We start from the raw sequence: 17,298 nt of genomic DNA on the forward strand, positions 1-17,298 counted from the left end.
CAGAACGAATCGACCCACAGTAGTATTATCTGGGCGTGTTAATCGTGGTTACATGCATTCAAAAGTGCGTTTTTTGGTTGGACTGACAATATTCCATTTTTCTCTATCCTCATTTAAATCTGCTTACTGAGGGACTGACCCTAATCTTATCTTTACTAACGGAGCTCTGTCATTCAAACCCAGTTGACTATATGAGGCTACATACAGTAACATGAATTCCATGAATACATTTTCACGCACAATGGTAGGTGTTCGGTCCAGACTGAACACTATGATTTGTAGGGATGATGTCGGATTATGAGCAAGATGTTGAGTTCATCATTAGAAACAGGTACACTTCACGCCAGGAATTACCACATAAACGCAGTATTCGGAAAATAAAAGTGGAAGTTGATCACAGTGTTACGAGTTGCTTGATGTGTTCGCCAGTATTTCAGTTCAGGGAGTCATTTCAGCAGACTGTAGAGAATATTTCTAAGTACAGACCTTGCTTTGCCCCTTTCAACAATATTTGGACTGTATTATGAGACGTCATCCCCTTAAGTTAACGCTACAGTAGTTGCCAAGTCCAACCTCGACTTACGTTTTGATGGGCCTTTGTTTTTGTTGCAGTGATGGGGTGGTTGAACTGAATTTCAATCAAAATAGCAGAAAGAGTGTTGAAAGAGAATCTTTTAAAGATATATTATCATTTTGTATTTTATCCCAGCAACACGTAAATTGTTACAGGTTCATTTCTACTACTAGATTGTACCACCTCCCCTTTTAACAACACTTAGTGTTTGAGAACTACTGAACAGTAGCTGCATTTTTGCCTGTTACACTTTATTTGCTCCTTTAGCCTCACATTGTCTACACTGGGATCAAATTCCAAGTCGAGGGGGGGGGGGGGGTATTTTTCCCCAGTCACTTCTGGCCAAACTATCTGCTTTGTCTGAAATTCATTTAGAGTCAACAGTGACATGTTACCATGACAGTACAGTATATTTCTCTGAGTTTTTAGAGTGTAGCCGACTACTGTGTCTAAATCATTTAAAGGAAATAGTCATTTAACCCATAACCAGACTGACCCATAATCCCATAATCAGACTGACTTTCAAAGAAAATTTAGCAGATAGGGTTAGAGATTTGGAAAGGCAGAATTCCAAGTTATCAATCATTTTCAAAAGCTGTGCGTTTAGTAGGCTGTGATAAAGTCCAGTCTCCTCCCCCCTGTCTGTCACACTGTGACAGGAACACACAGAGGAGGCCGCTTGCCTGTCAATAATCTGCAGAATCAAAGCCAATTTAATACAGTTGGCTTCTAAAAAGACAGATGTTGTTAAGAGAGATCAGTGCAACAAGTTAACACGGCATTAATGAATTAGAGATGGCTTAGATCCTCTGCAGCAGGCATTGTGATTCAGGCCGTGTTCTGAAAATTGATTAACAGGTATTTTTGCTGCCTGGAGTGAATGCCACGACAGAGCCGGCGCAGATATCATTTGAATGAATAATAAAATGAATAAATAAAAACCTGCAACTTTTTTTTCCAAGTGTTCCCTGGAAGTGTCTGAAATGGAATATAGTTGTTTTGATGCTACTAATTACACCTGTTTTTCCTGTCTGCTGTGGAAATGTCAGCTGTGGAAAAGGTCCAAGACAATCTTGTTATTCTTCTCGCACGTACTCAGTTGAGTTCCATATGAATAATGCTCTGTGAGTCCCATCATTCATTTGACTTGTACAGTGAGGTTTCATTTTCTGATGTCTTTATGCACCTTAAGCAGCAGAAAAATGTCTGTCAGTGCTGCTGAAATCTTATTAGTGACACATTTTGGAGAACTAACAAAGCCTCAGCTGCTGCTTTCCTTTTAATACCCGTCAAAAAGTCCACATTTTTTAATGTTTGCTGGGTTGTCGAGACTGCACAGCAGCATCTATGCTGTCAGCATATGAGAAAATAAAGCAACTTTCCCCTCAAAACTTGATGTGGTCATTAACTACTCGCTCCAGTGTCGAAGCCTTTCTGTGGCCGACGTGAACAAAGTGCATAGTTCTTGTCACTGTCTACGCCTCTGAAAAAGGCACGAATTATATCAAACATATTTTCGGATGTGGAGTTCAAGACTCTATAAGACAAATAATGACAGCGTTATCTCATACTGACTATAGCAGCAGAACATGGACTGGATGGTATAGCTGTAGGGATGTCAGTGTAATCTGTTTCAGTCCCGCGGTCCAGGCCTGACTAACTCCTGGGTTGCAAGTAAAAGTTTATTCAGACATTAACGAGTCTGTGCAAGATCTCAGTCTTGAATGAATATTTTCTAAAAGACAAAAATCAAGCTCAATTTGTCTTGAAAGTGTTGAAAATACTACGGACAGTGACAAAAAAAAAAGTATGATCTCTATTTATTCATTTATTTTAGTAAGTGTAACTGACAACACTTCTTTTCTGTTTTGGGGGGACTTTCATCACAGCTCATTTGTGTAATGAATGCCCTCTTGTTAGCAGCTGTCACCGGTTAGGGTTAGCAGTGACTACAGTGTTTCAAATAAGTGATGACGAAGTGTAGATTTGATTAAAAATGACTGGAAAAACCCCAAATTTCCATTTCCTCATTAGTGTGAGGCTGCAGTCTGAGCAAGAAGGGAGCTGTAATCACATGAAGACACTGAATTGTATAAGCAATTATATCTTGCTGATGAAGTCTGTATAATAAAGTAAAAACAGTGATTGTAGATTTTTTCTTTTACACCTTTTGTCGGCCTCTATATTTCATTTTTATAAAATAGAGGTTAATTTGGATAATTGGTGTCACTGGGCGCCTTTTGAGCTACTTTGATGTCAAATTTACTCCCGAGTGGCACGAAAAAAGTTCCAAAAAGTCTTAAATCTAACTTGCATTAACCTGCAGAAACCCTGAAGGAGTTTTCCAGCTGTGTCTTTAAGACTAGTGCTAACTGGCAAACCTTTTGTGTGGGGTAAGGAGTTCACAGATTTGACACAGCACTAAAAGCCCTGACGGGTGAAGTAACACTGATCACTGTGTTACAACCCAATGTTCTCCGTGGATTCTGGGATATACACAAGACCAACCCCCCCCCCCACAAGGAACATGACAGAGAGCCAGACCTCCAAACCTCTCAGATCCCAATCTAATCCATCCGTGGGACTCTCTACAGCAATCTCAATCCAGGGAAGCCCTATCTTCTAACCCTCCGCACCCAAAGTATTAGTTTCAAGCATCTGGATGCCAAAGGACACCTCCAGATGCTCAGCGTCTGTGCCCCCATGGGTCGGAGCTGTGTTTAGCGGCACAAAAGTGGCTTAAGCATGATTGCCACCTTCCGTGTGGGTGACCTGAGTTCAAATCCCCTGCATGAAAGGTATTACCTCCAGTAGGGGTCCTTAGGCAACACCCCCTTACCCTATCTGCCTACCTGCAAGTGGCTTTGGATAAAAGTGTCTGCCAAATGCATAAAGATAAACATTAAGCAATATTTGGCAGGTGCTTTGAATGTCATGACTGCTGGGCTTCTGTATATCTAAAAGAGCTTGCGCCTGTGACATTCCATCTGATCGCTCGGTAAGCCAAAACTAGGCAGGCTGTCAGTGGGAGGGACGAGATACAATAATTGTTTCATTAAGGGGAGGAAAGCGCACACTTTCGCAGTCTCTCCTGGAAGCACTCAGTTGTGTTGTGCTCATTTGTACACATGAAAAGTGACAGAAATAGTTGTGTGAAGAATGCGTTAGACAGGAGAGTCCAGTCCCTGCTCACTTTCTCACCCCCGCGCTCCTGGCTCGTCACTGTCTGAAGTGGGTGTGAATGGCAGATTATCAGTTTGAGTGAACTGCAGGAAACAGCAAACACCAGTGTTTGATGGTGGAAAGGTAACGATGGAGGGTAGTTCACACTCTTCGACCACTGTGAAGCACTCCTGATGGAATACGCTGCTAGTTTAGGATCCTGAATTTTTTCGGCCGCTGCTGTTCGTAAGTGTCGGGATGACGCGCTTCGGTACCTGCTACTCAAACAAAATGTGGCTCAACTTGGCAGGAATCTGCATGAGAGTCCCTAAAAGAAAAGACACTGATGCCGATTTAAATTTGTCTGATCATAAGCGTAAGGCGAGCCTTTAAAACAAGGCAACCTGTAAAGAATATTTAGTTGATCGTTTCTGCAAAGGGTGTGTTGATGTGAGTCTTTCTCTATGGATGAAATTATATCAAACTTCCCTACAAACTACATAGGTTTTATGACACGTTTTTATGCTTGCTTACTTTTTAATACTCCTGGTCGTAACCCTGTGTACATTTGCCTGATTTTTAGATTGTTTTTATTGATTTGAATCAAGCCTTTATTTTTTTTGTGTTTGTTCATTTTAAAAACGAATCCTCAAAAGCAGTTCTGCTCTCTCTTTTATCTGCCTGCACTGCCTCTTTTCTGCTGTGAGAATAGAACCCGACTCCCCATCTTCGGCTCGCTTTTTTTTTTTCTTGTAATGGGCTCATCTTTCCTTCTCTCTCTTCTCCCTCCATCTTTCATGAGTCTGAATAAAGCAGCAAATGGTGCATGGAAATGGTGGCGACACAGTCACGACTGTAGACTCTTTCAGTTATGTGTTACAATATGTAAGCCAAAATACACAAAGATAAGAGGAACTCGTTCTTTCACCAGTCTCATTCATTTATTGTAAAGCACTGTAAGAGCTTGATGATGAATATGTGAACAGCATCAGAAAGGCTGTTACTCATCAGTGCTCTCTTAGGCTGTTTTTCATTATTCCTTTCTATTCGCTGTGATGGATTATCTCTAATAGAATATGGATACTTGGTGTTGAAGTATAATGTGTTCTGATTTGGACAGACTTGTTAAAATGAAGACATGGCGCTAACCATCACTGAGATGATGATTATGGCAATGATGATGATTTATCTGCCTATCCTCAGGTGTACATCCGTATCCTGGACAACGAGTGGAATGTGTACAGGCGTTACACTGAGTTTAGAGAGCTCCACAACCACCTGAGAGCCCAGTTTCCACAAGTGGACGCCTTCAACTTCCCACCCAAGAAAGCCATAGGCAACAAGGTGAGCTCCTGGTGTTTGTGGTAGTTAGCCTTTTGAAAGTGTTTATACTCCTGAGGAGCATCTCTGCTTGTGTAGAGAACATCTTTATCCCTCTGCAGCAACACATCTAAAATGCTAGTCAGTAGGAGAGCTTGTTGACCCCTGGGTTGACTTTCCTTGTGTACATCAAAAACAAACAGTAGACAAATGAACAAATCTGTGATTCCAGGGAATTTAAAATGTGGTAATTTGGGGGCACTGCCAGATGAAACCACATGGTTATGTAAAAAACAAAAATAAGATGTATTTTAGATTGGTCAATAGTTTATATATCACATAACTTGTACCAATAGTGTCAGGTCCTCAAGCACACAGGACACAGATGCAGGGTCGTGATTTAAACTAAAGCTATGGAATAATTTTATAACACAAAGGATACGCTCTGCAGGAGGGTCGCTCTACTGCAGGCTCAAGGGCTCTATGGCTGTGGAAACTGTGAATCAATGATGTTAGAGTGAAGCTCAAGACAGAAACAACATTCTGGCACAAATCAGGTTCTAAGGATACTTCTAAAGCTGCTATGCTTGATGTTACATTAGTGATAATAGTGGGAATGATTCCATGGATCTTCTCTCTGATAGAAACAATCTCATTGGTAAAGAAGGTCCTGAAATCATCTCCAGTGAAAAGAATAAATGGCTCAACAGAGCTCGGACTCTTCATCAGTCTGACTACAGTGCTGAAAAGAAACCTGGGATTATTCTTATTCTCGTCTATCAATGATGAATATTAAGCAGTTCTAGCTTTACAAAGACCTTTCCTACATCTTTCTAATTGAGACTCTTCTAAATAACCAACTTTCTTGCGGTCTGCTTTAAATCATGTAATTGTGAATTATACCACGGAACAAACATCTTCTGACTGATTGCCTTCTACATTGTCCAATGTTGTACACATTGAAACTGTAGTGTTGTCAACAGGTAAAGCAAGTTTTACTGGAGTAAATGAACAATGCAAATAAAGCTAATTTGCATCATAGTCGTTTTAATCATCAAACAACCAAGTTCGGTGAAATCTGGTTGTGGCACAACTTGCTAAAGAAGCCCACTTCAGCCCACTGTGACATTAGAAATAATAACCAGCACAGCAGACAGTATTCACAGGTGCCATAAAAATGCATATCACATTTTATATTTAGCTGGTATTGGCATACAGCTCAAATTAAATTTCTATCAAACTCTTAACAGCCTTCATCGGTTGTAAACTGTAGAAAGAATAGGTGCTGATCAGCTGGGATTTACCAACATTGCGTCCACCATCTCTTTCTGAGTTCAAGCTTCAATTGATGATCATTTGCTGTCCATATTTCCAGCAGCTTGCATTCCTCTCAAGCTTCCTCCTCCCTTCACTTTCCTCTCAAACCTCGTTTTCATCCTGTTCTCCTCTGTTTCCCTCCAACCTTTGGAACATAATTTGGCTCTGACCTCGATTCTCTGGCTGGTTGGATTTATCAGTCTCGCAGCCAAAAGCTGTAGTCTGACTTCCCACCTTCAAAGACACAGCGCTTTCACGGTCCAAAACTGGACCAAGTGCCGTGTTCCTGGCCGTGACTCGAGGTGAAGTCTGCGTGTGTGTTTCGGTCTGCATGACCATTTGGGATCATGTGGCAGGGCACGTGTCTATCAAAGGCTTAGACAGTTGGTGTAGTCTTGTTCTGGAAAGCTCTCAGAAAGCTTATTACATTACAGGCTTGTGTGAATTATTGGTTTTCACTGTCTCTCAACTCTTAGCACCAACTCCTGTGGTTCTCCCCACTAGAGGTGCACTTATTTATCAGAAGTTATGTCAAAAAACTGTAAAAGTGAAAGATACAGTTCACTACTGTACAGTGATGTTAAGGGTGTAACGCAATTATTTTGAGTGACAGAGATCACAACAAATAATGAGTCATGTGGCATCATTCATTTTCCTGTCTGAACTAGTTTTATTTAAATCACTTTCTTTTGTCAACATTTCTTTCTTTTATTGTTTTGTTTCCATCTATGATATGTTTCATGTCATGCATTTTATCTATCCTTGTCATAAGCAGTTGATTGCAGATAGTTAGTGTTATTTTCCATGCAAGACTGTTTCTTAGTCATTTAGGATGAATATGCACGTCTTTCGGATTCATGCACGCACATACTTTGATTTGGATAAGAAGTTTTGTTGTGCACATAGTACTGGATCTGTCGTGCAAAAAAAATATCTTTTGCCATTCTACAGAACTGCTCCTTGTATTTAACTACACTTTGCTTGATATCTATTTCTCTCCTTATTAGTTTTCTGATGTCTTCATTGTCTTGTGATTTGTAAAATCTAATTCATTAAGTTATATCCCTTCTACATCTAAAGCACATAAACATAATTTATTTTACTCTCTTACTAATACTGCTGTTCCATAACATTTAACATGAACATGACTGCATGATGTGTATTTTGCATCTTTCAACAAAGTTAAGGTGCCGCTGAGAAGAATCTTCCACCCACCACGAATTAATGGGGATTATGAAATAAAAATATAAATTGAATTCAACTCATTGGTTCAGTTTCCTAAAAAAAAAAGCTTAAAAAAAGCTTCTGCAGCAACAAAAACAGAACTCAAGGCCTTATGCTCAGACTGAAATAAAATCAGGAAGCAGGTGGAGGGCTTTACGGCTTAAAAATACCAGATTGGTCAAGTTTGGGCCATTTCTCTGTGTTCCAAGTGCATGCACATCGAAGCACAAGTGTGTCTCTGAAATCTGATTGAAACCTGAGCACAAAACAGCAGTTGTTTTGTGTGTGTGTAGGGGGGTAGAAAACAGGATATGTTTTATCGTGTGTCTGTGTGCAAAAGACACCGTTGTTCTCTTTGAAATGGTATGCATTTCTCTGTGTGAGCTGAACCGTGTTTTTATACCCCAGAAGTGGGTTTCTGCAGCATGGACTGAGTACTTTTGTACTTGAGTGTATTTTTTGTGTGTATGTGTGTGTGAGACTGTGGTTCTTTAGTAATCAGCAGGCTTGCCGTGTTGAGCATCCCTGTTATTTCAGTTCAGCTAGTGTTTGTTTCTGGCTCTCTAGGAGCACTTTGTAGTGTTGGCAGTGGTGAAGACCTTCTCTTTAAGGTGAGGCAGAGAGCAGTGCTGCTGATGAAAACAAGAAAGTATAAACATCAAAAGGGAACTGGCATTTTAAATAGGTCCAAATTGAACTATAATAAGTGGTTTTGATATGTATAAAAGGGAAATAAGTTATTATTAAATAGCATGTTATTCTACTTGTTTACATACTATACTTTTGATTTGATTTTGAGTGACTAGCATAGTCAAAATCTGTGTTTTACCACAGATTTGGATGTTTTGTATATTATTGGTTTCTCTCCTTCTTCATTGTCCTAAAATTTAGGGGGTTATATGCTCTATGTATAAAACATGCTACTTAGTCATACTGAAACTTCACTGTCTGCATTGTTTAAAAAAGGTTTGGAAACAATTCCTCACTGCTTGGAAGGTGCAGTTATCTAGCTAGCCAGCTTTTAATAAATATTACTTTTATTACTAAATAAAAACTTTCATAGTAAAATTCAGGGTAGTGTAACTGTATGTTGTACAGCACTTACTGTGTGCAGTACTTAACCATATATCATATGAATTTTGACAATTTGCGTTATTTCAAATCCAGCTAGAGTTGTACAGACAGCAGAAACAACATTAGCAAACATTTGAATGTCACGCTCTCGTTAGCTGCTGCATTATGCAAATATTAAACTTTTTAGTGCACACGTCCAATGCTCAGTGCTTTTACAGTGATGATAGCAATTAAACAAGCCTGATTAAACAATAACAACACAACATATGATAATAATATGTTTGTGCTTGATAAAAATCTGTTCTTGTCAGCCAGCTAGCGTTAACGTCACTATCAGCATTCACAATGTTGATGAAGCGTTTCTTGGTGATTTGGAGCCACGATAGAAACCACTGAAGGTGAGACCAGTGCAGCATTCCACTATTAATTTCTTCATTTTATGAGTACACTATCCAGGTAGTCATTGTACAAGGTATGTAGCTGACTTTTCAGTAAAAATGCCTTTACATACTCAAAATAGCTGGTGTAAGTACATAATTGTGTCAGAGATTGTTTATGGAGATAATGTACAATTTGTTCCCTTCTCTGAGTAATTGTCCGAGTAAAACAATTAACTAATCATTTAAAACAACAAAAAGCACCGTGTCTGTCAGCAGAAAGGTATTGTTACACATATATTCTGTACAGCGCCAAAGCTTGAGTGACAACCGGTGTAGATAAAAGCTGTGGCTGTACAGAATCTCCCTCCCAGTCCATCTGTTTCTTTATCTTTGCTTTTGCTTCTATCTTTCTTTTAGTCTCTGTCATGCTTTCATCCATTACAGACACTTTTTAAACCCAAAGCTGACTTTGACTCACACACACACACACGCGCATCTCACTAGGCGGCTAATGATAAAGAATTGTTAATGATAGGAATGCGCTACTTGATGTTCTGTATGAGGGAGAGGCTGCAGTACGGATACATCTGCTCCGCTGTGATTGTCCTGGAAAAGATGAAACACGCCGTCAGTGGTGATCAGGTAGCAGGGAAAATGTGCACACACCTCCCTTTCATGCTTGTTTATGTGCTCGCACACTCGCAGCCACTTTCAGAAGTGATTGACAACTTGGAGAAACAGCTGAAGTTGCCATAGAGCTTTGGATTTATAGCACGGAAACCTCTGGAAGAACGTTTCACACCTGCCCTTCACATGTGACCACTAACCTATACACATGCTCTTTAGTTATGTGTTCGGCTTGATTTGACAGACTTATCAGGCAATTTTCATGCCAGTGTCTCGTGATCAGACAGTTTTTCTATGTTTTACTCACAGTTTAGTCATTTAACCTCACATCAAGCTAGCAGCTTGCATGGAAGTCTACAGCAAAATGTCCCAACTTCTCACTCAATTTGTGGCCTTATCAAACTGCTTATTAATAATTTTGTATTTGATTTTTTTTTGCAACAAAAAATGAACTATTTACCTCTCGCTGTCCATGTTTGTTTCGATGCCGTGTGAATTTGCCCTCTCACGTCATTTCAAACAATTTTCCCCGGTTGCTGTTGATTTTTCCTTGAAATCAAATCCACACTGTGAGCTTCCTAGCTGCAGATGAGTTATTTTTCTCTTAACTATTCACGCAATCACTTAAGGATTCACCATAAATGGAAGAGGTGTCCTTGAATTCATGCATTTGCAGAGAATTGATTCATTACACCAAAGTTGGCTCCTTTAAGCATTACTAAGTGTTGTACTGGAGTTCACGCCGTCACCTTATATCTCCACTTTAATGAGGTCACAAAGAAATGCTGAATTTCATGATTTATATCACCTTGAGTTCACTTTGATCAGTGAAGCAAAGTAGTGTAAAAACCATAATGACAATCCGGGGGATGAGTCTGAGCTGGTGAGTTTGAAACTGTGTGGTTAACAACTGAAAGACATTATACTCATTAAGTATTGAGAATTGATGTGGTGCAGCTGCAAAATTGCTCATTAAAAAACTGATTTGATTTGAAAACATCTATCTATGCCTTTGTGGTGTTTATTTAAATGTGAACACTGCTGACTGCACGATGCACGTTCATTTTCATCTAAGAAGATGAAAGCTGACTCATGTCACAACAGCCAGTGGCAGTGTGGACCTCAGACAGTAGTAGCTGTTAGCTCCACATGTCAGCGTGTCAGTTCTGTGTCATTTCTGTGTCATTTCAGTCCTTCTAAAGAGCTAATGAGTCTCTCCCTCTCTGCATCTGCTAATGCTGTGGGTGACACCGGCCAGCTGCGTAGCTCGATGCAGATGATGTCACACTCAGATGCAGCTGCACACCCATTGCCACTGACAGCTCCTGACCAGCTGATTTGTCAGGGGCCATGCCAGCCGTCTGGCATTAATATTAGGCTAATCTTGCTTGTGACACACAAGGGTGTTATAAGGTCAGTCTGACAGCATACAACTTCAATGTCCCAACCTTATTTTATTGAAGAACATTGAACAATACCTGTGAAACAATGCAAACTTGTTTTAACTGCACATGAGTCAGCCCTCTCTCACGGCAGATAAAAAGGGACAGTGGCTTATTTTCAGACCATTGCGGAGGTTGATAAGATCGGTGGAGGAAGAAAAATAAATGAAAAAAGATCGGTGGATAAGATCAGTTTCACATGCAAGTATCGGCCAATCACCCAAAATGAAGGAAATCAGGCCGGCTGATCAATCAGTGCACCCTTAGATATATCCATCCATCCATCCATTGGCTTCTCCGGGGGTCGGAGGCGTCACCAGGGAGGCGTCCAGGAGGCATCCTAACGAGAAGCCTGAGCCACCTCATCTGACTCCTCTCAATGCGGAGGACACCCTGCAGAGGAAGCCCATTTCGGCCGCTTGTATCCTGCTCTGCGCCTCTCACCACGGGCAACTCCAGAGTGAAAGAGAGTCCAACCCCTCTCAAGGAGACTGCTTCCGGAAACCAAGCCGTGCGTTGAGGTGAGTCCGACTATATCCTGCTGGAACCTCTCAGCCTCTCGCACCAGCTCAGGCTCCTTCCCCAACAGAGCGGTGACATTCCACGTCCCAAGAGCCAGCTTCATTAGCCGAGGATCAGACTGCCAAGGCCTCCGCCTTCGGGTGCTACAGAGATGGAAATAAAGATGCTGCCCAGAGGTTGGCCATCTCAAAGTAGCTGTTTACAGTAGTTCAGCTGTTTCTGACAAACCTACGGAGAGACCAGAACTGAGAGCTGCTGAGACCGACGAACCAAGCTAAGCCAAACTTAAAAAATCTTCATTTTCCGTCTGCCTCCGTCTGCCCACCACCCGTTTGTAAGTGTGTGTGTGTGTGTGTGTGTGTGTGTTTGTAGAACCAGTCAGGATAAAAGTGAGTGTGGGACCACTTGTCAATTTGAATTTTTTTTCATGAAACGCAAATTTTTTTCAACATCCCCGTCAAGTTTCTGATGTGCGCTAATCTAAACTCTCGCTTTGTTTCAGGAATAAAGGGTAGAAGTGCACGCCACAGTGTGTCGGCACTGTGGCACATCACTGCTGAGTGTGTTTTATAGATTGATTGGTCAAAATTGGACGAGGTGACAGCTCGCAGATCCTGCAGCAGGTGGCTTTCTTGTGTTTTTCAACATTTATCGCAACAGATGTTTTTTTTTTTTTATTTTATTTGCTATTTGGGGCCCTATTCTTTTTTTAAGTCAATCACACAGTGTGTTTCTTGCTTCTTTACAATCCTACAAATGCAAATTCAGAAAATATTCACTAGAGGGATTGTATCCTCAGTTGTTGGCAGTCAGAGGACAAAAATAACCGACTGGATTTTTATCAAGGGTGTTTTTTTTTTTTAACAAACAGACCTTATAACTGTTTTACCTAATCCCCAGAAGAGGATGAAATCCCCTGGACATGCCTGCCAACTACAGAACTCTCTATCAAATTCTATTTTCCAGCGGTGGTTATTTTTGTGACGGAGAGATAAAATCTTGTTATTTCATTACACGATCTTGTGCTCTGTAATAAAGGATAAACTGAATCTTGAAAATTATAGCCGCGCTCCGACAGAGAGCACCAGCATGTTGTTACCCCTTAGCAACACTAACAAACTCTAAAGTTCTAACATTCAGTTTATACTGTTGTTGTCGGTCTTTGTTGCTGCTGGGTTTTGGGATTGTCTCACTCGCCTGCTACAGATTTAAATTATTTAGCATACTTGACAGTACTGGGAAGGAAAGTGTTACACAAGTTCACGTTCCAGAGACTAGGTCAGAGTTCTCGTCACAGATTGAAATGAACTAGTTTGTGTTCATCGTTGGCCATTCACAGTCCCAAATGAACTCGTTTGTGTCCATTTCTAACTTTTTTAAGACCTGAATTATCCTCCTCGTAGCACACATGCATACATCTCCTTATTTGATAGTGAGGATTTGGACAGTCATCTTTGCAGGTTTAAAGACCGCAACTTTGCCCGTAGAAGTCACATTCATCATACTTTTCTTATTCCAGCAATTCTGCCTCTGTCACGTCATATAGGACATTAACGGCTCTGAATCAGTTTGCATTTATCTTATCCCTCAGATAAAGCTGGTAGACCATTGCTTTGCCCTCTCTCCTTTTCTATTTCATTGATAGCTTTCGTCTGAAACCAACTTTTGTGCCAGTACGCCAAGGTTATTCACTTTCTGTTGTTGTGGGAATGGCACTCTCAATTTCAAACTTCAAATCCTCTATGAACCTATTTAAAACCTAATATATAGTTACAGCATCAACGAGTCACCGAATTGTGTGCTTGTATTTTCAAAAAGGGTAAAATAACGTATATATATAGTAATGTATATGATGTATACTTATTTTTTTAGAGCAAAATAAACATCAAATATGTGACACCAAGTCACATAAATTTGCTGTTGCACGTTTTGTAGTTACAGCTGTAGTTTGGTGCACATGTGATCACAAATTGTGTTGTCTACACGCACAATTCAGCAGGACACAGCAGAAAATGAGCAGTTCGGGTCACAGAAAATTTCATGCAGCACTGAGGAAGATGCTTCTGTCTGCCAAGTCTTTTAGGATTAGTAAATCTTTAACCAAGCACCTTAATACCTGTGTTTTCACTCAGTTGCATCAGAATTGAACTGGTAATTCCTCTGCCCATGTTCCACCTCTCTATCAAGTCTCGTCCTGCTTACAGACAGAAAAACGTCGGTGGAGAAAGATGTCAACCAAACAGGAGATTTACCTTCACCCCATCACGCATACCAACATGTAAAGTGACAGGGAAATGCTTCCTTAAACAGGCTAACAACCCAAGGGAGTAAAGACGAGATGAGAACTATGATTGCAATCATTGGTTAATGTCGTCTTTGATGCAAGAAATTCGCCTCAATTGAATTTACAACAGTGACGATGGGATTTGTTGGCTTTAATTATGTTGATTACAGTGTCACATTATGCAAGGGTCCTGAAAGGTAATCATAGCAGAATTATGGCACTTACACAAGTACCATTTGCTTATGGCAGTTGCCCCATCTGTATATACTGAGAGAGGGAGAACCAAGGAGTACCGAGGCCGCCCTGATTAATTAATCAGAAACCACAAAGTGAATTATTAACCAAGCTTAGTATGTTGCGTTCACATATAATGAAATATACATGTTTATGCTTTTAATTATGACAAGGAGACATGGTGGTGGTATTGTAGGAGAATTACTGAATTGCCTGTGATGTTTTATTCATGGCTTGGTGACTGTTTAAATAAGGCACCTGGAGAGCAGCATTTTGAGCCCTGCTGTGATCCGGAGTGGGCTGACTTGGAAAAAAGCGATGACCCTGTTTTGTGGTCAGCGTTTACCAATGCGGCCAGCCCTGATTTAATCCAAGAGGACTTAAATTTCACAGTCCTATTTAGTGTCGAGAGATTCTTAGAAAGGAAATAGATTTGAATTGTGGCAGTGTTTCTGGTTACGGTTTACTTACACTATGTGTATAACAAGTATCGATATAGCTAAAGCAGCTGTTTATCATGCCAACTGCAAGCTTAGTTTGAGTCTCTCTACACATAAAGTCCAGAGGATTTACCTTTCTCTATCCACATGAGAGAAGAAGAAAAAAGAAACAGAAGTAGAATTCACCGTAGACACCGTAATTAGAACATTTCTGGCAGAATCCAAATCTTGGTCAGAAAAACAGATTTTCTCCAAGGGTTCGATACCTTAGGGTGTTTGTACTTACCTGTTCAAATGATCACTGCTTTCATCCAGTCCTCCATGCATACAAGAGACAAGTCAGTGTGTGCAGAAAGAGCAGAGGTAAGACCGATAAGAGCTGTGGAAGTTATTTTTTCAAAAGGTTTATATAAACAGATTATGATACCCTGAAGTACCCTTTTATTCTCAGAATATTGTCAGTTGATATCCATCCTTAGCAATAAAGGTGGATTCAATTCAGTTGAAGGCGATTCTTGAATTGTAAGCTAAACTTACACATGTATCCTTCTTAAAAATGTGTTTGAGACTTCAGATCCTCCAGTATATGCAGTTACTTTGGCATCGATGTCAAGCTGTTCTTCTTCAGGAAAATCAGAGGTTTAAAGAAAGGCTTTTTCAGCTCTTACCTTTATATTTTTGGACAGAAGAGCTATTGCCACACTGCTTGGTCTTGAGGTGAAACAAAAAACTTATGTCATTTGGACTTTGCTGGATGATGTGAGCGCTGCTATTTGTGCATATTAAATGAGGCTGTTTCTGCTCCTTCTTCCTTGGATCACTGTACATGTGACAAAACGCCGGCCCTAATTGAAGAAAGAACTGGTTGTATTCCCATATTAATTTAATTTTTGACTCTGAAAGTCAAACCCCACCCAGCTAATCAAACTGCTGCCGATCTCTCACAAAGTCAGCAAACAAAGAGACATTTGAGGCGCTGAGATGCATCCTCAATAGTTTCTCAGTCACTAGATTGGTTTGTATGGTAGTAAAGACACAGGAGAAATTAAAAAGCACGATCCTCAGAGTGCTATTATCCGAGTTAGAATGAGCTCGCTGCAGCAGATAGACGACAGCAGCTTCGACACCCACATGATAAACAAAAGCAGATTCCTGAAGATGGATCACAGATGTCAAACAGAGAGTCAGATGTTTTAAGTTTGACTCGACATCTAGCAGGTGTTCACTAATTGGCTTCTCGTTCCTCCTGGGAAGGAGGAACGTTGGCTCCTGTAAAATACACTCGAATAAACTTGACACACGTTTATGTTTATTCAATTGAATAATACTTTATTAATCCCAAAATTGGAAGTTATTTAACATGCTTTTTTAAATTTATTGTTTGCATCGTATATGTGTGATAACTAATAGACTTGTTTATGCTCCATGGAACATAAGTTGAGTGAGCAGGGTGTGGATGGCTGGATGTAAACAGACAGATGTAGAAAGACAGAATCAGTCTTGCGTTCGCATCAGTGTGCCACGGTAGTTTCTTTCCTGACAACACCTGACCTCCGCAGTCCTCCACTCGGTCTCCACAACAGGATGAATCTGTCATGATGTCCATTAGTGTTATTACTGCCCTGACGTCTGTGAAAGCAGCCGCTGTGTCCCTTATTGTGTTGACGTAGCATGAAACCCACGTTGGCATGCACGGCCTAATCTGACACATCAGATTTACCCACTCGTAACCCATCTCTTCACCCTGCATGCAGCTGAGCGTAGTTATCAACTCCTACCCTCTTAAACTTACATACTTATGCACCACTTGGGGCTACTGTACAGAGAACTCTTATCCTCCTCCTTTCTAATCTCCCTTATTTTACACAGGAGGATCTCCCTGGCCACCGTGCTGCATGTGAACTACCAACACAGGGCAAAATGTGAAAATACTGTGTCTTAAATACAAGGACAAACACGGCTAAGAGACCTCTGTAATAGAAATATGCATTTGTGGAAATTCTTGTCACCAAATTTTCACTTGTTGTTGCACACAGCTTTGTTTGGACACAGTGATTCACACACTGACTCAGTAGGGGGATACATCAGCCTCATTGCAGATGGTGGACTTTGATTCATTTTAAGTGAGGAATGACGTTGCATGTGTCAGTGACTTTCAGTAAACTGTGGATTTGTTCTTGTAAAATGTTAGGTTTTGTCACAACATGTAGGTGTTTCAGACGAGAGCAGTCAGGATACACCAAAGACCTCTTACTGTTTTTTTTTTAAAATCCCCTCTCTATTTTTGGTAATTGAATTACACTCAAAATAACTAGTGGCATACAAGGGCTTGGTCCAAATTTCTTTCACTGTTCGTCACCAAGTTTAAAGAGTTGATGAAACATTGCTGTGGTATTTTAAGCAAACTTATGGTTATTTTTTAATTTTCAGCTTTTGTAACACAGAAAATAAAGAAGTGGACATCTGAACCTGTCGGTGTTCTGTCAAAGACCCCACAGGTGCTTTTCCGTCACATTTTGATACTGAATATGACAAGGCCAGAATTAGCAGCATGTACATTTCACCTGTAACACAAGTGTGAATTGCGCACAGAGGCTGCGGGTTAACTTCACAAATGATCAGCTGTTTAGAGGAATCCGACAAGCTGCTTTATTGAATGAATAAATAACAACACTATTCAAACTTTCCCCAGTTATTA

The 17,298-nt window shown here is 40.4% G+C and overlaps 1 protein-coding gene across 1 annotated transcript in view; it reads left to right on the forward strand.

The window, feature by feature from the left end:
* Positions 1–17,298, forward strand: part of snx29 (sorting nexin 29) — a 131,312-nt gene that overhangs the window by 102,228 nt on the left and 11,786 nt on the right. Inside the window, exon 20 of the mRNA XM_072372887.1 lies at positions 4,940–5,080. Within this exon, the coding sequence (XP_072228988.1) occupies positions 4,940–5,080 (141 nt within the window). The remainder of the gene's footprint in view (positions 1–4,939; positions 5,081–17,298) is intronic.

Source organism: Leuresthes tenuis, unplaced genomic scaffold (assembly GCF_036924035.1).
Source record: "Leuresthes tenuis unplaced genomic scaffold, fLeuTen1.0.hap1 SCAF_20, whole genome shotgun sequence".
In the NCBI taxonomy this organism is placed as follows: domain Eukaryota; kingdom Metazoa; phylum Chordata; class Actinopteri; order Atheriniformes; family Atherinopsidae; genus Leuresthes; species Leuresthes tenuis.